Source organism: Oratosquilla oratoria, chromosome 12, assembly GCF_046742065.1.
Source record: "Oratosquilla oratoria isolate Oo_2021 chromosome 12, ASM4674206v1, whole genome shotgun sequence".
Lineage (NCBI taxonomy): Eukaryota > Metazoa > Arthropoda > Malacostraca > Stomatopoda > Squillidae > Oratosquilla > Oratosquilla oratoria.
In genome coordinates this window covers 33,017,099-33,039,598 of record NC_134788.1, presented here as the reverse complement: position 1 = coordinate 33,039,598, position 22,500 = coordinate 33,017,099, and the positions used below count along the sequence as shown (strand labels likewise).

Below are 22,500 nucleotides of genomic sequence, written 5' to 3'. Positions count from 1 at the left end.
AGGGAAGCAACTTACGAGGAGAGTCATGACTGTTTCTCTAACCGGTCCCAGACAGAATTCTGGAATTCTGGAATTCAAGAAAAGACCACCTCGCCTGCGCGGTAGTAGTAGAGAAAGGTGGAAAAACGGAAAAATCTTTAGTGGGAGGTAAACTGAAATGAAGATGTAGTAGAAGAGAAAGTTAGAAAGGAAGCGAATTTGAGGCGACGAAAAAGCAAGTGTATATGCATGTGCGTGATTTGTCTTTCCTTCCAATCACAACTCTGAAAACAGAGAATTACGCGATTGAGAATTGTGTGTAATTGTCAGAAGTGTAAACTCGCTCTGCGGTCAGATTGCGTACTGAGAGAGACGATTGGGCCTCTGCTTTGCTAGCGAGAAAGTGTGCATGTGCCTCTTTTCTTCCAAGCACTACTCTGAAAACAGAGATTTACGTGACTTGGGAAATGTGTGTGTGTATTTGTATTGGTGTAAACCCGCCTGCCGACGTCAACGTAGAGGTCGGCCATGCCAGACCGGCGGCAGCTAGGAGATATATATCTCCCAGCCACCACCGGCCGGCGATGATACTTGGAGCTTGTGGAGAGAGTAGGTTGAAGAGACGTCCGACCTCTAGGAGCGCTGAGTTGAATCTGTCGGAATGACAGAATGCAACGACGTAGCTAGTCAGCTTCGTCTACAGTTTACCGAGTATGACGCGCAACCAAAACAAACGACGTAGCCAGACAGACAGACAGAGTATGACGCGCATACAAACAAACGATTCAAAGTTAAATGACAAAATATGACACCCTCTATGTACTCATTTAAATCTATCCAAAAATCCTCCCTTTCCTCTACACTCTTCTCACTACCAGGTCCATATGCACTTACAAAAACCCACATCTCCCTTCCCAGTCTAACCTTCATCCGCATTAACCTTGAAGAAACCTCCTTCAACCCCAATACACATTTACCTGTTTCTTCACTTCATAGTAAACACAGAAAGCATGATCAAAACAGTTCACAGAATTCAGGGGTCACTCAGCTACAACTACAAAAAAGATATATATATGTATATATATATATATAATCAAGATGTCGACGCCGGCATCCTTGTGCCTCATGATGCCTATGTAGGCTTCATCATACCAAAGAGGTTAATGCAGAAGAACTGTACCCCATAACAATGCATGGCCCAAGTCCTGTGGAGGAACATCAACAATAATTTGGTAGACCTTCAGATATCAATGAGCCATGGCCTTTTTCATAATCCCATGGAGGTAGGTAAAAAGAAGTCTCCACAAGCACCATGCATTTTATTTATGTAAACAGGAGCAAGTTATAAGATATAAAACAAGAAAATACAACAAATATTCTCCTATTTTAAGTCATCACCAAAGCACCATGCCTAATATTACATATGAGGGAAACAAAATCTCTTTACTTAGTGATCTATGGGTTCAGCCAGTGGCTGTGGCCTGTTTCTTGTAGGCCATAGGTCTCTTGTAAGTGAGAACTTGGGCAACAGGTTGATCACTCAAAAAAAAAAAAAAAAAAAAAAAATGTTACCCAGTCACCCTGGTGAAAGGGAGACATGAAGAACTTATTCATGGTACACAAGATGAGAACTATGCTCACAAGATCCTACCTCTGACAGCTTTTGAATATCCTTTTTTTTTTTTTTTTTTTTCCTTCAACTTATTCTCATGCCCAGGTGACATGCTATTTTGACACAGCTTGAAGGGATTTCTCCCTCTCTTCAATATTTTTGCTTGAGGGGATGGAGAGAGGGGTTGCCGATTAAATGAAGCAGCCTTGCTGTGGATGTGCTGTGCCTTGCGACACTGCCTCTGACCCAGGGGAATGGGTGAGATGCAGGGATGACCCGTCCTCCAGGATGAGCCAAGATGAGAGGGAGGGAAGGGTGGTGAATGGGGGGAGTGGAATTATGCCTTTTGACTTTGGCTACCTCCTTTGTAACGGGGGAGAAGAAGCCCTTGGTATATGTATGTACTAAAATTTCATTTCCTACAACTGGCTTTATGAATATACATCTTCACTTTTTAATCTTATGATCTTTGCATCACCTCCAACCACATTAATGCAGCATGTTATACATTCCATCATATCATTTACGTATATCAAAGAGTATTACATGTGACAGGACCTACTGTTGTGGGACTCCACTGGTCACCATTCTCCATTCTATTATCTTATCTTTGTATACTTTTCCGATATACTGGCCTTGTGCGTATTTACCTAATTGTACTATACAGGGTTGAATCTGTACTCATGTGGTCCCATTTCTTTGCCTCCGCTCATCAAATTTTGCCTTCAATTCATTAATGGTGTCAAGTTTGGTTTTGGGAAAGCACATCATGTCAGGTATTTTCCCTTTCACAAAGTAATCTATTTCCAATTTGGCCAATGTCTACATTTCTATAGACATTTTCTAATCTTTTTCTATCTACCTCTATTTTCTTTTTTTTTTTTTCAGGTAGCATTTCCTCATCTTCTGATTTACCACTATTTTTGCTCCATTCTTCTGTTGTATCCTTTCTTGCCCATTCTGGAATATGTCTACACTTGCTAGTTTCCACATCTAAATTATTTACTCACCAATACTTTCTCTGGTCTTGCTCCTTATACATATTTGCCTGTTAACCTGAATAATCTGCTTCATGTATGCCTTCCTCATTCCCCATTACTGCTGCTTTTATTCACTTTGCTGTCTTCTACTTCTCATTCTTTACCTAGTTGTATTTTGAGGGAAGGGGAGCTACGCTCGTGGTGTCCCGCCTTTGTATTTTGCAGTATCTAGTTTGCTCTTAAACTCATGAATAGTTTTTGCGCACACTATTTCATTGTCCAGTTTGTTCCAAGTGTCCACCACTCTATGTGGAAAACTGTTTTTCTTTATATCTCTTCTGTAGCTATGTTTTTTCTTTTCTTTTCATGTCCTCTTGTGCTTCTCCTGTCCCAGTTTAACAAGTCCTCTCTATCGAGTATTTCTGTGCCTTTCATGATTATGTAGATGGTCAGTAGATCACCTCTCTCTCTTCTTTGCTCCAGAGTCGGTAAATCCAGTTTAGTCAATCTCTCCTCATATGATAGGTTTGCAAGTGCAGGTGCCATTTTAGTTGCTGCTCTCTGGATTCTTTCCATTTTCTTTATATTCTTTTCGGTACTGGGTGACCACAATGTTGCCGCATATTCTAGTCTAGGCCTTATCAGTGTGACCAATATTTTTCTAATAATTTCTTCGTCCAAATATGTAAATGCCACTTTTATTGATCTTAGCAAGTTGTAGGATTCTCCGACAATTTTGTTTATCTGTTTGTCATAGGACAAGTTGTTTGAGATAATTACACCCAAATCTTTTTCGGATCTCTCCTTCTTTACATCCTTAGTTCCAATTTTATATTGTTCTGATATTCTGTTTTTGTTTTTTCCAAACTCCATTATGCTATACTTCTTAATATTGAAGTCTACATCATGATCCATGTAATTTACATAAATAGCAAACATTATTGGAGCCAATACAGATTCTTGCGGTACTCCACTGATCACATCATGATCCATGTCATTCACATAAATAGCAAACATCATTGGAGCCAATACAGATCCTTGCAGTACTCCACTGATCACTTCTTTTCAATCTGAATATTTTTCTCTCAGCACTACTCTCATCTTTCTACTAATCAGGAAGTCCTCCATCCATTTTAGTAGGTTCCCTTGTATTTCTCCTATATGTTCTAGTTTTTTTAATATTTTTTTTTGTGTGGTACTTTGTCAAAAGCTTTTTGTAAGTCCAGGAAGGCACAATCAGCCCATCCATTCCTTTCTTGCACTATGTTTATTAATCTTGAGTAGAAACATATTAAGTTTGTGGTACATGATCTTCCTTGTCTGAACCCAAATTGTCTTGGGTTTATTATATTGTTGTCTTCTAGGTGTTTTACCCATCTATTCTTGATGATTTTCTCACAAATTTTGGCTATAGTGCTTGTTAGTGAGACTGGCCTATAGTTAGTTGGTTCTTCCTTGTTTCCTCCTTTAAATATTGGTACAATGTTAGCATTTTTCCATTCTTTTGGTATTTTTCCTTCTTTGAGCGAGCAATTTATAGATGTTTGTGTGCATTAACCTAGTTGTTCTATACTGGGTTACAGCTGGTCTCATGGGGTCCTGTATTTTGCCTCAACTCATCAAATATTACTTTAAATTCATTTATCTTACTTTGTCTGGGACAGAGAGGGGGGTCACCAATTTAATGAAATGGCCTTACTGTGGATGTGCTGTGTCTTGCAACACTGCCTCTGACCCAGGGCAGTGGGCAAGATGCAGGGATGACCATCATCCAGGAAGAGTCAAGATAAGAGGGAGGGAGGGGGGTGAATGGGAGTGGAGTGTGTAGGGATGGAAAGGGTGGGAGTGGATTTTATGCCTTTGTTTTTTTGCTACCTTCCTTGTATGGGGGAAAAAGTTTTTGGTATATGTATATATGTATGTTGTCATCAAATTTGTTCCATAAATGAACTCTTATACTCATATGTGGAGTGTTATGCTTCCTAACATCTTTCAAATATGTTTACTTATTTTTTTTTTTCTTCACCCCTTCAACTCCGATGACAAGATGTCTTGTCATTTGGTCAAATAAAACAAAAAATCATAATAAAACAACAAAATGTTTGATGATCAAACAGCACCAGAAAAATATGACGTCATCAGTCCTCCTCCTCGAGGAGGACTGACGACGTCATATTTTTCTGGTGCTGTTTGATCATCAAACATTTTGTTGTTTTATTATGATTTTTTGTTTTATTTGACCAAATGACAAGACATCTTGTCATCGGAGTTGAAGGGGTTAATACCACTTCTTGGTGATCTTTTGTCCCATACCCACAAATACTCTGTCCATTTTCTCTATAATTTTCTCTAATCTGATTTCGTTATTTTGTGTCACCTCTCTGCTCTTCCAATGTGGGAAAATCCCAGTTTTGTCAGTAAAAGCTCATGTGTCAGGTCAATTAGACTTGGAATATCATCTTTGTTACCACCACTGTCTTACTATTCATATACCAAGAGCTTTTCCCCCCCTTATAAGGTAGGTAGGTAGCAAAGTCAAAGGCATGTACCTACCTACACCCACCTATTCCATTCCCATTCACCCTTTCCCCTCTCTCATCTTAGCTCCTCTTGGATGATATGAGTCATCCCTGTATCCTGCCCACCCACTGCTCTGGGTCAGAAGCATGTAATTACAAAGAATTACAAAGGTGGAGCATGCTGACAGGAGACCTTTTGGTCCATATCAAGGTCGGATGCGAACAAAAAAAAATCATAATAATAAAATAATAAATAAAAATTATAATAATGTAAATAACAAATAAAATACATAAATAAATGCATAGGTATAGTTAAATAATAAACAAACAGGCAAATAGTAAATAATAATAAACTGACATATAACTAATAATAAATGAAAATCAAACAGACAAATGATAACAAAACAAAAACAAATAATATAGAATAAATTATACATCCACAGCAATGCTGCTTCACTTAATCAGCGACCCCCCCCCCTCTTTGTCCCCTCATGCAGAAAGAGATGGGGAGAAACCCCCCTTGGGGCTGCAGCATCAAAATATCATTGATACATAAGCACCCCCCTCCCTCCCTCCCTTGCATAACAGTGTCATACACATACAGTCACTTTCCACTCATCCCTATCTTCTGCCTTCTCCCTTCCTTGCTCAACAGACATTCCCCTCTTGTTCAATGCTCCCTTCACCCCATCCATCCATCCATCTCATCCAATCTCCATGGTCTTAGTATTCTATTTTCCTTAACAAAATTCCCTTGGTTATGGTGACCATACACATGAGCATGTATCACTTTCAATAATCTTGTGTCCTCTTCCATGTAATGAGTGTGTGCATGTGTACCTAATTGTAGTATATACTTTCCAATTTATCATACCTAGCCTCAAATTAATGTATGGTTCAAACTTAGTCTATATCCTTCATTTCCAATTATCCCAGATTTGAATTCATGTATTGTTCCACTTTTTACTATATCACCTTTTAAGCTATTAAAAGTATTTGTGCATCTACACAGAAAACTGTATTTTTTCACATCCTTTGGACATGTAGTCTTTCTTAATTCATTGTCATGATCTCTTGGAGCCCTCCTATCCTTAATCAAGAGATCTCTTCCGTCAATATAATTTATCCCCTTCAGTGATCTGATTACTGTAATCATATCACCTCTCTTCAATCTTTCAAGTTGGCAGACTTCATGCTTTTTGTCTTTCCTCATATGGTTCACCTGCCAGGATGGGAATCAGTTTGGTGCATGTGTAAATATTTTTACCTTATTGTAGCATACAGGAAAGGAACAACACTTGTTGGGGCTTGTCTCCTACTCTCCAATCTATCATACCTAGCCGCCTCGAATTCATGTATATTTCCAACTTAGTCTATATCATTGGTTTCCAATTACCATACTTACGATTTGAATTCATGTGTCTGTCTGTGTGTGTGTGTGTCTCACATTTCCACCCATTTCTTTTCATTTTCCTTCATGTGAATGACTTTTGTTCCAAAACATCCATGAAACAGACTTTTCTAGGAATGTTGCATCTTACAGCTCCAGATCATAAGTAAATTTTAACTTTTCAATTAGCAAACACTTCAATTTTGATCATATTAGAATACTATTTCACTACATCTCTTATCCTTTTACTGATATACCAGTGAATATTTGTTGATTTTTACAATCAGTGCAGGTTCTTGAGATCAGCAGTCCAAGAAACATGTTACCCTACCAGTAACTGATAGTAATGCTTCAACCACACTAGAAGGGCCTACAATATTGAGGAGTTATAGCTGCTACAATCAGTGGCGGACCCAGGATAAAAATTGTGGGGGGGGGGCTATCCTGAAGTCCTTCCTCTGAGTACTCTGATGTATCAGAAGTCTGAGGTATACTTAACTTAATGTTTTTCAGATTTTTCTGTATTCTAGACATACAACCACTCCTCGTTTAACGACGACAATTGGGACCAGCGCGCCGTCGTTAACCGAATTGGTCGTTAAGCGAAAGTGTATACATATACATGTACTGTATGTACAATGTCCAGCAATACATGTATCTTTATTTTCGTGTATTTTCCCTCTTTTATACAGTACATTAAAGCTTTATTTACTGTTTATTTACGGTGGTTAGGTTCCTGAAATTACCGTATATGACCAAATCCGCGTATGCTGACATTCCATATTGAATACCGGGGTATTTTTTTTTTTTAGTTTCGACCATGGGCGCAATATAGCAATAGAAAATTAATTATTAATTTTGTAAATTAAAATGTATCAACGTAATATGCAATTTTGTGGGCGGAAATGAAAGTAAAAAATACCTTGTTACAAGAAAATATGCTAATGAACGAAGTCGGTAGCATAGGATTGGGACGCCATCTTGTCGTCTGCCAACGTCTCTCACGACGACGACGAGGACGAGCCGGATGACATTTAATTTGCAGGTAATGATTTATCAAACACAGGTCAGGTTAGTTTAGTTTAGGTTAGACGAATTCATCATCCTTTTATTTCTTCGACATCGGCATCTATCATAACATAGTGTACCATTCGTCCGACATGACTTCGTTACTTACGAAATTTGTTTTAGCACCTTTTTTTTTATTTCCGCTCACAAAATTGCATATTACGTTGATACATTATAATTTACAAAATTAATAATTAATTTTCTATTGCTATATTGCGCCCATGGTCGAAACTAAAAATTTACCACTGCCGGTATATACTGTACCCCAGGTAGTTTTTGCAGCTTGCAGGACGGTAATGTAGACCTAAGCTTCAGAACACTTTACCTCACAGCTAATATCCACCGTACAAGTTCAATTATAACATCATACAAATTTGCCTCAGCCAACTTAATTATCGTACACGACATCGTAACTTCGGGAGATTTACGTTAAACGTCTGTCATAAAGCCCGTCGTAACTCCGCGTCGTCGCTAACCGAGTAGGTCGTTAAACGAGGAGTACCTGTTTATAATAGAATGTATATTCGTTTTATATTGTTACACACTTATGCTAGTCGGTGATAAGGCACTGGCACGCGTATACTCTCGCATAGAGAGAAATTGCAGGGTCCGTGTGTAGTGTTAGTGCACATGGACTCATGGAAGTAATAAAAAATAAAAGTAGCTATAAAAAACATAAATACAAACAAAAACTTGTATTAACTTCTGAACTTGTTAATAAAAGTATCTAAATTACATTAATAACACACAGCATTGTTCATGGGATCTCACACGAATATCAACCTCCTGTTTTTTTGGGGCAAATACAATGATTACAATTTCTATATCAATATTGATTTCATTATGAACGTCGAGTAGCGCCAGGCCGTTGAGGCGATCTTGACCCATAGTATTCCTTAGGTAGGTCTTCAGTCGCTTCAGGGTTGAAAATGATCGATGGGCCTCTGCGTTCGAGACTGGGAGCGTGATCAAAACTCGAAGCTTGGCCAGGTTCGGATACATTCGGGTCTGGGCGTGGGAAAGGGCATCTCCAATGGATTCGAACTTCATTGTTGTTGAATACCAGTGCTCTGCTTCCGCCTTCACGAGGCTCAAGGTCTTGGTGTCCTGGAGGAGCCCCTCTGCCTTCTTGAAGATGTTCTGGAAGCTGGTCAGTGCACCTTCCCGGGTCTTGTTTAGATGCGTCACCACATCACCAATCGTAGCGTACGCTGACACTAGATCGACCATAGGGGACTGCAGGGCTCGGCTCAGTTCCACAGTGTGAGCTAGGATAGACTCAGCGACGACAAGGCCAATCAGAAAGCGCAGTTCTCGGATTGTGATCAGTAGTATTGCCGCCATCGCATCCGAATTGCTCTCATCCTCGAGGAAGACGGCAATAACCGGCAGGAATTCCATAAACAATGACTGAATCGTGTCACTCAACCCATCTAGTTGGGCAGAGGCTGACTACCTTCTTCCGCTTCATAGACGTGTTGTGGCCTCTCACGAGCTCACCAAACCTCATCGAGCGCATGTTTTAGGATTAGATGAAGTTGTATACTTCACTGAGGGTCTGGAGAGCGAGCTTTACCTCCTTGGTGTCACAGGCCTTGGTCAAGACGAGGTTGAGACGATGACTGAAACAATGAATCGTCTTTGCGAGCGGGTATTCTCGCACTACCACGGCTGCACACCCGCGAAACTTTCCCATTATGGCACTGGCATCATCAAAACAGAGGCCACGGCAGTTGCCCATGTTGAGGCCGACACACTTTACTGTGCTAAGCAGGAGGCGAGCCAGGCCTTCCCCAGTCAGATCCTTGGCGTGAACAAAGCCAAGGAAGTCCTCCCTTAGCTGACCTCCGTTGAAGTGACGGACGCAAATGGCCGCAGTTTTTCTAGACATTAAAAAGGCTTTTGACACAATTGATCATAGTATTCTATTGATGAAAATGGCTGAGTACGGAATAAGAAACTTTGAACTTCAGATGTTTCAGTCATATTTATCTAATCGTAATCAAGTTCTCTTATTTAACGGTGTTAAATCGAGATTAATGGGTGTAAGTATGGGGGTACCTCAAGGTAGTATTCTAGGTCCTATTTTGTTTTTGATTCACATTAACGATATCTATAAAGCCTGTGGTATTCCTGAATACTTACTGTTTGCAGATGATACTTCTTGATTGATTGCTTCAACTTGATTGCTTCAACAACACAAAACAATCATATTGGTGACAATACAGGTATGTTAAACGGCCAAAGAACGTGGTATATCTCCTTTCTATCCCTTTTCAGCGCAACTGAGACACAACCCTGGGCGCCCTACAACACGCGCAGCACAAAACAGATAAATGGAATTAAACAAATGCCAAACACAGCACAATTCCGCCCAAATACCGCACACATGCTGTCAGTTTGTTTAACCCCCGGACCTGGCAAAACATCAGAAAGTACTAAAATCGATTAAATGACATCCTTACAATGATTCATGGAAGAACAAATTTGGGGAGGGCTTCAGGCCCCGCCGGACCGCCCCCCCTTGGATCCGTGCCTGGCTACAATCTGAAAACAAAAATAAACAAAATAACAATAATAATAATTAGTCCAAACCAGTCCATATATAGTTATGTACAACAGTTATGTACAAAATTGAAATAATTACAGAAGTTATGTATCTTGGGAAATCAGTTTACAATTTCATAGAAAGCAGGTTTAACAATATAAATATAACCAAGCTGTAATGAAGTTAGAATGTAGCATTTACTGAAACAAAGAGATGTAGGAAGACTAGACTAGATAAGACGTGCACCTGTCTCATGTTGTCTTCAGTTATCAGCAGTGAGATGAGCAGCATCAGTCTGTCTCTACTGATGACATTGATACATCAACCTTGGTACTACTCCAACTCCCCACCTTTATCTTGGTGACCTGATTGTGGCTGTTCCTTTTTTTTACATAGCCCACCACAGTCCCATCAAGGAGGATCGCATACTGCCAACAAGAACACAAAAATCAGTTTTGGTATGAGAGGATGTGTCTGTACATTTTACCTAATTGTTCTTACAGGAATAGAACCACATTCACAAGGCCAATTTCTTTGTTTTCATCTCTCAAACTTGGCTTCAAATTCATGGCTGTACAACATATAGGGTGGTAGAGCAGGTAAATACAAGACTGTTAAGAAGAAACTTGGAATTGGTGGGAGGGCAACATGGAAGTATTCGGCTTTTTGCAAATGACACTCTACATGACAATGAATCTGACGATATACCAAAAAATTTTACTACTGAGCATGGAAAGGTGTGTACGAGTAGAAATTAAAGAGTACATGAATTGAATGGATGGGGTGCAGGGGCTTTGGATGCACAAGGGAGGAAAGATAACATCAGTGACCCTTGTGGGACTCCACTAGTAACCTCCCTCCAACCTGACTTGTCCTCCAGCTATCAAAACTAGTTTTGAATTCACTTATAGATTTAGCTTGAGTTATATTAACTTCTAAGGTATTCTAGGAGTCAATGCATTTGTATGGAAAGATGTATTGCTTGAAACTTTTTTTTTCCTTTCTTGTTTCTTAACTTGTTTCCATTATCATATGCCTCTCTCTCATCCCAAGCCAATTAGCATCTGTTAGTTCCATCTAGTACTTTCAATGTCCAGAATACTTCTATGCAGTCACATCTTATTCTCTTCTTTTCAAATGATTTGAGGCCCAATGCTTTCAATCTCATACATTTAATCTACAAAGCTAGGAACCTATTTGGTCAGTCCTCTTTTCATTTTCCCAATTCTGTTTACATCTTTCACCTTAGGTAAAGAGCACACCACTGGTTTTTTTTTATTCATTTATTTATTTATTTATTTATTTATTTATTTATTTACTGAGCAGGTTAGAGCATCATTACTTGAGGCAAAGATCGAGTGGATGGCAATTCCAAACCTGACAAAGTTCACCTCTTCAGTACGAGCCAAATATTTGCGTGTACATTAGCTGCCTGATGTACAATGATGCATCACAATAACTGCATTATAGAATATAAAGTTACAGATGTTATACTCAGCTACATCTACAAAATATAATCAGGAAGCTGGGGTATTGGATGCATGTTATTGTGGGGTTAAAATCTGTTAAGTAGCATACAGCTGGTACTTTGGGGTCTATATGGGACACCCCTATGGACCAGAGCCACACATCCTTTGTAAGTGCATATGGACCTGGTACTGGGAAAAGTGAAGAGGAATGGGAGGATTTTTGGATAGATTTAAATGAGTGCATAGAAGGTTTAGGGAGAAATGTCAATATAGTGGTATTGGGAGATCTTAATGCCAGGGTAGGAAATGAACCAATAGGTGGAGTGGTTGGGAAGTGTGAAGTTCCAGGAAGAATATTGTAGTGGAGAAAGCTGATGGTGGAGATCTGTCTAGAAAGAGAGCTGATAATAGCAAACACGGTGTTTAGGAAGAAAGTCAAGCATAAATACAGATGGGAGAAGGTGGTGGATGGAAGAGTGGTAGTGTTAATGGACTATTTAGTGGTAACCAGGAGAATAGTAGCAAGTTAAGGATGTACATATTCTAAGGAGAGAGAGTGGGGGAATATTACATTTTTTTTGGTGGAGGATTGATGGAAAAAGAGGAAAAGGACTGAAGGTAGGGATGTGCTTAAAGTAAACTGCTTAAATGAGAGAGAAAAGGAGTACAAGAAGCTGAGGAGTGGGAGGGAATGAAGGATAGAGTCACAATGTGTGCAAAGATGGTGTGTGGAACAAGGAGGATAGGAGAAAATAGAAGGAAGGGTAGTGAGTGGTGGGATGAGGATGCAAAGAAGGTTGTAGAAGAGGAGCGAACATCCACAGATTGGTTACAAAATAGGATGAAAGAATCATATGAGAGGTACAAAGAAAAGAGAAGAGAAGTAAGGTACAAGGTAAAGGTGGTAAAGAGGAGAGCAGATGTGAAATGGGGTAAGAGTATGGCAGAAAATTTTGAAAGTAATAAAAAGATATTTTGGAAATATATTGAGAGGAAGAGGAGGCGAATCAAGTAGAAAAGAAAAGGTGCATATGGAGAGATGATAGTGGAAGAGAAGGCAGTAAGAGGAAGATGGGCAGAGTATTTCAGGGAGTTGCTAAATGTCAAAGAGGATTGGAAGGGAAAGGTAGTTGCAGTGGGAAGCACTAAGAAAATGATGGTTATGAGTGAGGAAAATGGAGGAGAAATAAGGAAAGATGAGGTGAAGGCAGTTTCAGGAAGATGGGAGCAGGTAAGGTACCTCAGCTGGATGGGTGAGATGCAGAATGTCTAAAAAAAGGAAGGTACAGTGATGGTGGACTGGCTGGTGAGATTATTTAATGTTTGTTTAAAAAAAGGTAGAGTGCCGGAGGACTAGAGGAGTGTCTATATGGTTCCACTTTACAAAGGAAAGGGGGGCAATTGTGGGTGTAGTAGTTTCAGAGGGATCAGTTTGTTGAGAGTAATTGGGAAGGTATATGGGAGGGCCTTGATTGAGAGGATTAGGGGAGGAACAGTGTGGGCTTAGGACAGGTGGGGGTTGTGTGAATCAGATTTTTGTGGTAAGACAGATATGTGAGAAAGCTATAGGAAAAGGTATGGATGAGTTTTGGGCCTTTAAGGATTTGGTAGAGGCTTATGACAGGGTAGACAGGGAGGCACTGTGGGAGGTACTGCAGATATATGGGATAGGAGGAAAGCTATTAAGAGCAGTCAAGAGTTCTTACAAGAGTAATAGAGCTTGTGTTAAAATCAGAGATGGAGAGATTGAGTGGTTTGAGGTAAAGGTGGGACTTCGCCAGGGATGTGTAATGTTGCCTTGGTTGTTCAATTCATGCATGGATGGGGTGGTGCGAGGGGTAAATGCAAGAGTAATGGGTTGGGGATTGGAGATGGTTAAAGGAAATAGAGAAAAGTGGTAGATAAGCCAGTTGTTGTTTTCTGACAAAACTGTGCTTGTAGTAAGATCAGAGGAAATTTTGAGGAAATCAGTGACAGAGTTTGGGAAGGTGTGTGAAAGAAGGAAGTTGGAGATAAATGTGGGTACCAGGTGATGAGATATACAAGGGGAGAAAGTGGCAGTAGACTGGAAGTGAGTATTAAGGGAGACTGGAGGAAGTGGATAGTTTTAGATACTTGGGTGTGAATGTGGAGGGAAAGGGAGGAGTAAAGGTGGAGGTAGAATGTAGATTGAAAAAAGCAAGTAAATGCCTTGGGGGATTAAAAAGTGAAATGAGAAATACATTTGGGCATGGATGCTAATAGATTGTATGAAGGAGTGATTGTGCCAACAGCACTGTATGAGGCAGAAACATGGAACATAAGAGAGGAGGAGTTTGAATGTGTTTAATATGAGGTGCCTGAGAAATATGATAGGGATTATTAGGCTGGATAATGTGAGGAAAAAGGAGGTGAGGAGGAGAACAGGGGAGATAGGGTTGATGAAAGAGTATTAGCATGGTTTGGACACATGGAAAGAGTGAGTGAAGAAAGATTAGTAAAAGAGATGGAAGGAGTGAACATGAAGTTGTGACCAAGGATGAGATGAATGGATGGGATAAAAGGGGCATTGGGAAAGAGGGGAATGTCTGTTGAGGAAGGGAGAAGACAGAGGATAGGGGTGAATGGAGAATGGTTGTGTATGGATGATGCTGTGGTGCATGAAATGGGGTGGGTGGTGAGGGAATATGTATGAAAAACAAGTTGACTGACACAGCTTGATGGGATTTCTCCCCTTCTCCATTTCTGCATGAGGGGACGGAGGGGGTGGGGGTTACTGATTTAGTGAAGCAGCCTTGCTGTGGATATGCTGTGTCTTACAACACTCCTTCTGACCCAGGGCAGTGGGCAAGATGCAGGGATGACCCGTCATCCAGGAGGTGCGAAGATAAGAGGGAGGGAGGGGGGCAGATGGGAGTGGAGTATATGGGGATGGAATGGGTGAGAGTGGATTTTCATGCCTTTGGTTTTTGGCTACCTCCTTTTGTATGGGGGAAAGGGCCTTTGGTATATGTAGGAAGCCAATGCTAGAATCTTCATGTACACACACCTCGTGAAACCTACATAAGCATGATAGTATTCAAGGGCATTATGGTTCATTAAATTCCACGCGACAAAGTCCTTTGTAAGGGACACTGTCCTAGCCTCCCAATAGATAGGAGGGGAATTTGTGGAGTCAAACCATTTTAATCAATCATAAATCTGAAATACAATCTTAAGTCTATCAAGACCCAAATCTGACCCATAATTCTGCTGATACGTTTGAGGTGATAAATCTGTGACCAGCACTCTGAGATCTTTGTCTTGTTTTGCTTTTGTAACCGACTCTTTTACCACAGAGTAATTCATTGACATTCTTCTTGAGCATTTACTCATTTCCAATAATCTACATTTTTGGCAGATTTTCTACAACTGACTCCAAGGTATATATACTGTCAATATTTTCTTGCAATATTTTGCAGACTTCTTAAAGAATTTTTTTCCCATGGTCTTTGAATCATCTGCAAAGATGCTAAGGTTGTCTGCTATAACATCTATCATGTGATTTACATACATCATGAACATTATAAGTGGCCAGGTCAAACTCTAAAGTGTGTTATGTGTATGTGTGAGGCAGGAAAAGACATGAACACCTAGTGGATATGTACACAACCCAGCTCAGAAGACAGCTGCTATGGTTTTGAGAGAATGGTCAGGGCCTTGAGGCATCATAATTGCCACCACGGTACAGTTTCTGTTCACAAACTACAGTACCTCTGGATCATTTGCCAAGTATCTGATACAGCTCAATTCATGGTACATTCTAGAAACCTTTACGATTTTTCTGCAAAACTAATTCATACCTTTGAAATCCTGCCTTTTTTTTTTCTTTTCTTTTCTTTTCCAAAACCCAATTAAGTGTTTGCCTTGGAGACTCAAGCAAATACAAAAGTTGGGTGGATATTTATGCGCGTGTACAAATGAATGAAATTCTAAACATCAATCAAGAGATGCCTTGATATTATATCAAAGGTATATCAGGTACCTCATCCTAAAAAGACTTACCTGTGCTGGGTCGTGTATAATTGTGAAACGATGATCAGTGCCCCACTGAAGACCAGCTTGACTCTTCTTTTGTTCCTTCATCTGCCTCTGCCCTGGGGTTAGGTCCCAAATCCGAAGGTGCAATTGGTCAGCGTTTAAGTCACAATTGATTAAAAAAATTGTTTGGCCTGCACCACCTACATATGTCACCCAGAAGCCCTTTGAGTTATTACTGCAATAAAGAGTGAGAGAGAGTTAGCAATTTATCTTTTCTTTCATCAGGCAAGTCACTGCAATGCAATCTATTTTAGGGATGGACTTATAATTTCCAGGGATTAATTTCTGCTTTGGAATATCTTACATTTGCACTGAAAAGACCAGTAGTTGCAGTGTTCTTAAAAAGCTTATCTTGGCACACCATTTTTTTTGTTTTTTTCTCATGAGGTGTTTGGATGTCAGTACTGCATCTGTGTATTTACCTAGTTGTATTATACAGGAAGGGAGCTATGCTCATAGTGACCCATCTTTGATTCCTTCAGCATTAAGTTTGTGCTTAAATTCTTGAATAGTGTTTGCACACGCTATTGCCTTATCTAATTTATTCCAGGTACAGTATCCGTCACTCTGTGTGGGAAGCTATTCTTTTTCAGATCTCTCATATAATTATCCTTTTTGAGTTTCTTTTCATGTCCTCTTGTTTTTCTGTTGTCCCACTTTAATAAATCATCTCTAGGATTTCCATTCCTTTCATGATTCTATAGTCAGTAGATCTCCTCTTTCTCTTCTTTGTTCCAGAGTTGGTAGTTCCAATTTGGACAATCTTTGTTTGTATGTCAATTTGGAGAGTACTAGTGCCATCTTTGTCGTTGCTCCTTGGATTCTTTCTGATTTCTCTATATTCTTTTTAGTACATACATATACCAAGGCTTTTTCCCCTTTACAAGGGAGGTAGCCAAAAAGGAAAAAGGCATAAAATCATTCCCACCCATTCCATCCCTGAATACACTCCACACCCCTCCACCCTCCCTCTTATCTTAGCACCTCCTGGATGACGGGTCATCCCTGCACCTTGTCCACTGCCCAGGGTCAGAAGCAGTGTTGCAAGACACAGCACATCCACAGTAAGGCCGCTTCATTAAATCGGCGACCCCCCCTCTCCATCCCCCCATGCAAAAGGAGAAGACAGGGAGAAATCCCTTCGGGCTGCGTCAAATTTTGCTCACACATACTACCTCCCCCCTCCCCCCGCCCATTCCACCTCATGCATCTTAACATCATCCATTCACAACCATTCTTCATTCACCCCTCTCTTCTGCCCTCTCCCATCTTTCCTCAACAGACATTCCCCTCTTCCCCAAAGCCCCCTTCACTCCATCCATCCACCTCATCCTAGGACGTCCCCTCATGTTCACTCCCTCCACATCTGCCTTCCATACCTCTTTTACTAGTCTTTCTTCACTCATTCTTTCCATGTGTCCAAACCATCCTAATACTCTTTCATCAACCCTATCTCCCAACTCCCTTTCCACCCTTGTTCTCCTACTCACTTCCTCATTTCTCACTCCATCTAGCCTAGTAACCCCCATCATACTTCTCATACACCTCATCTCAAACACATTCAAACTCCTTCTCTCTTCCTCTCTTATGTTCCATGTTTCTGCCCCATACAGTGCTGTTGGCACAATCACTCCTTCATACAGTCTCCTCTTAGCATCCATTCCCAGATTTCTACACCTCATTACTCTTTTTAATCCACCAAGGCATTTACTTGCTTTTCTCAATCTATATTCTAACTCCACCTCCACTCCACATTTTCCTGCCACATTTGCACCCAAGTATCTCAAACTATCCGCTTCCTCCAGTCGCTCTCCCTTAATGCTCACTTCCAGTCTGCTGCCACTTTCACCCCTTGAACATCTCATCACCTTACTTTACCTACATTTATCTTTAGCTTTCTTCTATCACACACTCTCCCAAACCCTGTCACCAACTTCCTCAATCCCTCCTCCGATCCTGCCACAAGCACAGTGTCATTCGCAAACAACAGCTGGCTCACCTCCCACTTTTCTCTATTTTCTTTTTAGTACTACCAGAATATGATGTCTTTGATATCAGAATTGCTGTTAGCTTGGAAGCATTCCAAAGTTGTAAGAATCTCAGAGTAGGTGATGCAGTGGCTGAAAGTGGCTGTGCATTCTAGGGCATAGGAATATGTGGTAGAGGAAGAATCCCAATTTTGTGTTATAGGTACATCAATAACTGACCACCTTGTCATTAATAGGACAATGCATGGTACTAACTGCGAGAAAAGGATCTAGCCAGTGTTCTTAGGGCAAGCTTCAGCTATCCATGGGAGTCCACAGTAGCAGTGCACTCTGGTTTCTAAGCCCCCTGGATGACTGGTTGATTTACCAGTGTCACTGGTAGCAAGCTGAATCAGGATACTGTCCTCTTTCAGGAGCTAAAGCTCCAAATTTGGCAGCTTTGTTAGCCATCCTGTTTCCATATAAACTCGTGTACAGGGGAATCCACTGGTAGTAAAATAATAAATAAAATGATATGTTGACTTGGCCAAGAGGCTTCAGTCCTCAACAAGGATCTCTTGTCTGGATTTACATTACTCTCCCAGCAAAGCGATCACTCTTACATTTGGAGTCACTCAGACCTTTGCCCAGGTCTCTTTACAGTAGATCCACGGCTCTCAAGTAACTGGGTTACAGCCATTGGGAAGGCCCCTAAGTCAAACTCAAGGAAGAAATAATATTGTTGTCTATGGACTGTTGGTGTGGTGCACTGTAGATTGAGGTACTCTGTGTCTCTGTGGGGTGGTTGCCTCTGGGCCAGTTTGATTTTGTGGCCAGGCCTATTCTGTGTTGGTACCGTCTTATGCCAGATGGTGTCCTGAATGCAAGCATGCCAATATGGGTTTTATTTCTCTTAAGAGGGATTTTTCAGTAGGGCTTGTGTTGGGGGGGGGGGGAAGTTGATGGAGCATTGAGTTTGGTGGTCTGTCTTGGAGAGCTTCTTTTTAGCAATCCAAGTGTGAATATGTTTTTGTGTACATGCACTGCATGGTACCGGTTGTATGTTGTTGTGTATGTTTGAGTAGTAAGTTGCTGAGGTGTATTTTTTATGTCCAGTTGGTGGTGGTGTAGTTAGATGAGTGAGTAGTGTTTAGTGTTCTAGCATAGAACTATGCATCTATCATTTTCGTATATGCTATGGAGAGATTTTTTTGTTTCTGTTTGTAGGTGTCTGTTGAGGAAGGAAGAGAGAAGACAGAAGATAGGGGTGAATGGAGAACAGTTGTGAATGGATGATGCTGTGATGCATGGGAGTGGATGGGGGATAGGGGAGGTTAGGGAGTGTATATGACATTTTGATGCAGCCCAAAAGGATTTCTCCCTGTCTTCTCTTTGTCTGCATGAGGGGATGGAGAGGGGGTTCACCAATTACATGAAGCGGCCTTGGTGTGGATGTGCTGTATCTTGCTACATTGCTTCTGACCCATGGTAGTGGGTGAGATGCAGGGATGACCTATCATCCAGGAGGAGCCAAGGAAAGAGGGAGGGAGGGGTGGTGAACGGGAGTGGAGTATGTGGGGATGAAATGGGTGGGAGTGGATTTATACCTGACTTTGGCTATCTCCCTTGAAAGGGGAAAAAAGCTCTTGGTATATGTACATTATGTATGTAGATGTCCTATTGGGATTGTTTTGATGGATCCTGTTATTACTGTACTCACAAAGCTTTAATTTGTACTATTTGTAGAGCGTCTGTGTTTGCTTTGTTGACTGTCAAGAACCATACTACAGAGGTGTAGCCAAGGGGGGTTCTTATGAATTGTTTCAAGACAGTAATAATTTTCTATCGACTGCCCAAAGCATGTGCTTGCGGTGGATCTTAGGCTTATTTTCCTGCTGATATTCGCTGTCAGATCTTTGACAGATGGGCTGAAAGTCATATGAGTATTAAATGTGAGGCTTAAATTTTTGGGCTTCTTCTCCAATGACTTTGGCAATCTATTTTTTCACGGTTGTCTCAAGTGAGGCCTCCAGTCTTTTCTCTCTGAGTCACTACTCCAGTTTGTCTAAGTAGGCTTGGGTGTTCTGGGTCAGAGGTTGGTTGGGAGATTTTGAATCAGATAAGATGGCAACTTGTATTGGTGGGTGGGAGGGTAATAGCTTATGGCAATGCTTCCGGGATGATAATAACTTCAGCTGTGCAGCTGGTACAGGGTGGGGAGCTTCACTGAGAGCAACTCACGTGTGGATTCTAAGATTTCCATGCAAGTTCTGCCATTCTCTGGAAGCAAGCCATCGGTGAAGACCTTGAATTTTCCTGTCTATCTATTTATGAGCAGCTCTTGGACACATGTTGAGAGGAGATAGGGGTTGTCTAGTCTGACTTCCTGACATACGATGATGCATCACAATACATGCATTATGAAATATAAAGTTACGGCTGTTATACTCGTTCTCTTTTGCCCAGAATGTTTGTAGCCACTGAAAAATGATCAGGCCTATTCACAGAATAGAGGATCACTAGGATACAACTACAAAATAAATATAATCAGGAAGCTGAAGCTTGTACCCTCATATGCTCACTCACACCTCATGAAGCCTACATAGGCAACATTGTATTCAAGGGGTTAGGAGTGGCTGGGAATTCTTCCCTCACATTGCATCTCGTTGGAACCAGACTGTGGTCTCTGCTGACCTGGTGGAAGGTATTGTCTGGCTTCTGTTACTGGTACAGAACATCCCTACTCCTTGCTGTCTCTTCCTACGATTGGTTGGTCTATCACTCACAGTAATGAGGGCCCCAATATATATATATATATATATATATATATATATATATATATATATATATATATATATATATACATACACATATATATATACATATATATATATATATACATACATACATACATATACCAGGGCTTTTTCCCCCTTCCAAGGGAGGTAGCCAAAAAGGGAAAGGCATAAAAACACTCCCACCCATTTCATCCCTAAATACACTCCACACCCCTCCCACCCTTCCTCTCATCTGAGCACCTCCTGGATGATGGGTCATCCCTGCACCCTGCCCACCGCCCTGGGTCAGAAGCAGTGTCGCAAGACACAGTACATCCACAGCAAGGCCGCTTCATTTAATCGGCGACCCCCCCTCTCCGTCCCCCCGTGCATATAAGGCGAGGACGGGGAGAAATCCCTTCGGGCTGTGTCAAAATTTACTTATACATACTACCCCACCCCCACCCCCCCGCCCATTCCTCCTCATGCAGTCACATCATCCATATACAACCATTCTCCACTCACCTCTGTCTTCCGTCCTCTCCCTTCCTTCCTCAACAGACATTCCCCTCTTCCCCAAAGCCCCCTTCACCCCATCCATCCACCTCATCCTAGGACGTCCCCTCATGTTCACTCCCTCCACATCTGCCTTCCATACCTCTTTTACTAGTCTTTCTTCACTCATTCTTTTCCAAGTGTCCAAACCATCCTAATATTCTTTCATCAACCCTATCTCCCAAATCCTTTTTCACCCCTGTTCTCCTCCTCACCTCCTCATTTCTCACTCTATCCAGCCTAGTAACCCCCACCATACTTCTCAGACACCTCACCTCAAACACATTCAAACTCCTTCTCTCTTCTTCTCTTATGTTCCACGTTTCTGCCCCATACAGTGCTGTTGGCACAATCACTCCTTCATACAGTCTCCTCTTCGCATCCATTCCCAAATGTCTATTCCTCATTACACTCTTTAAACCACCAAGGCATTTACTCGCTTCTCTCAATCTACATTCTACCTCCACCTTCACTCCACCTTTTCCTGCTACACTTGCACCCAAGTATCTAAAACTATCCACTTCCTCCAGTCGCTCTCCCTTAATGTTCACTTCTAGTCTACTGCCACTTTCACCCCTTGTACATCTCATCACCTTACTTTTACCCACATTTATCTTTAGCTTTCTTCTATCACATACTCTCCCAAACTCTGCCACCAGCTTCCTCAATCCCTCCTCTGACCCTGCCACAAGCGCAGTGTCGTCCACAAACAACAGCTGGCTCACCTCCCACTTTTCTCCATTTTCTTTAACCATCTCCAATCCCTGACTCACTACCCTAGCTTTCACCTCTCGCACCACCCCATCCATGTATAAGTTGAACAGCCAGGGCGACATAACGCATCCTTGACGAAGTCCCACCTTTACTTCAAACCACTCACTCTCTCCATTTCTAATCCTAACACATGCTCTACTACTCTCATAAAAACTCTTGACAGCTCCCAAAAGCTTTCCTCCTATCCCATAAATCTGCATAACCTCCCACAGTGCCTTTCTGTCTACCCTATCATAAGCCTTTTCTAGATCCATAAAAGCCCAAAAAACATCCTTCCCCTTTCCTATAGCTTTCTCACATATCTGTCTTACCACAAAGATCTGATCTACACAACCTCTACCCGTCCTAAATCCACACTGTTCCTCACCAATTACTCCTTCTGTTCCTCTCCTAATCCTCTCAATTAAGATTCTCCCATAAGCCTTCCCTACTACACTCAACAGGCTAATCCCTCTGAAATTACTACATTCACACTTGTCCCCTTTTCCCTTGTAAAGAGGAACTATACAGGCACTACTCCGGTCCTCCGGTACTCTACCCTCTCTCCAGCAAACATTAAATAACCTCACCAACCAGTCCACCATCACTGAACCTCCCTTTTTCAGACATTCTGCATGACATCCATCCAGACCAGGTGCCTTACCTGCTTTCATCATCTTTACAACTGCCTTCACCTCATCCTTCCTTATTTCTCCTCCATTCTCCTCACTCTTCACTCTCATTTTCTTCGCATTTCCCACTGCAGCTATCTTTCCTTCCCTATCCTCCTTCACATTCAGCAACTCCCTAAAATATTCTGCCCA

The 22,500-nt window shown here is 41.3% G+C and overlaps 2 protein-coding genes across 2 annotated transcripts in view; both read right to left on the bottom strand.

The window, feature by feature from the left end:
- The window catches only part of LOC143031297 (uncharacterized), a 61,202-nt gene that overhangs the window by 24,865 nt on the left and 13,837 nt on the right, over positions 1-22,500 (bottom strand). The window lies entirely within an intron of this gene.
- The window catches only part of LOC143031298 (uncharacterized), a 20,255-nt gene continuing 7,290 nt past the window's right edge, over positions 9,536-22,500 (bottom strand). Inside the window, exons 3-5 of the mRNA XM_076194955.1 lie at positions 15,589-15,799; positions 10,343-10,524; positions 9,536-10,095 (exon numbers count right to left, since the gene is read on the bottom strand). Coding sequence (XP_076051070.1) covers positions 10,387-10,524; positions 15,589-15,799 — 349 coding nt within the window. The 3' untranslated portion in view covers positions 9,536-10,095; positions 10,343-10,386. The remainder of the gene's footprint in view (positions 10,096-10,342; positions 10,525-15,588; positions 15,800-22,500) is intronic.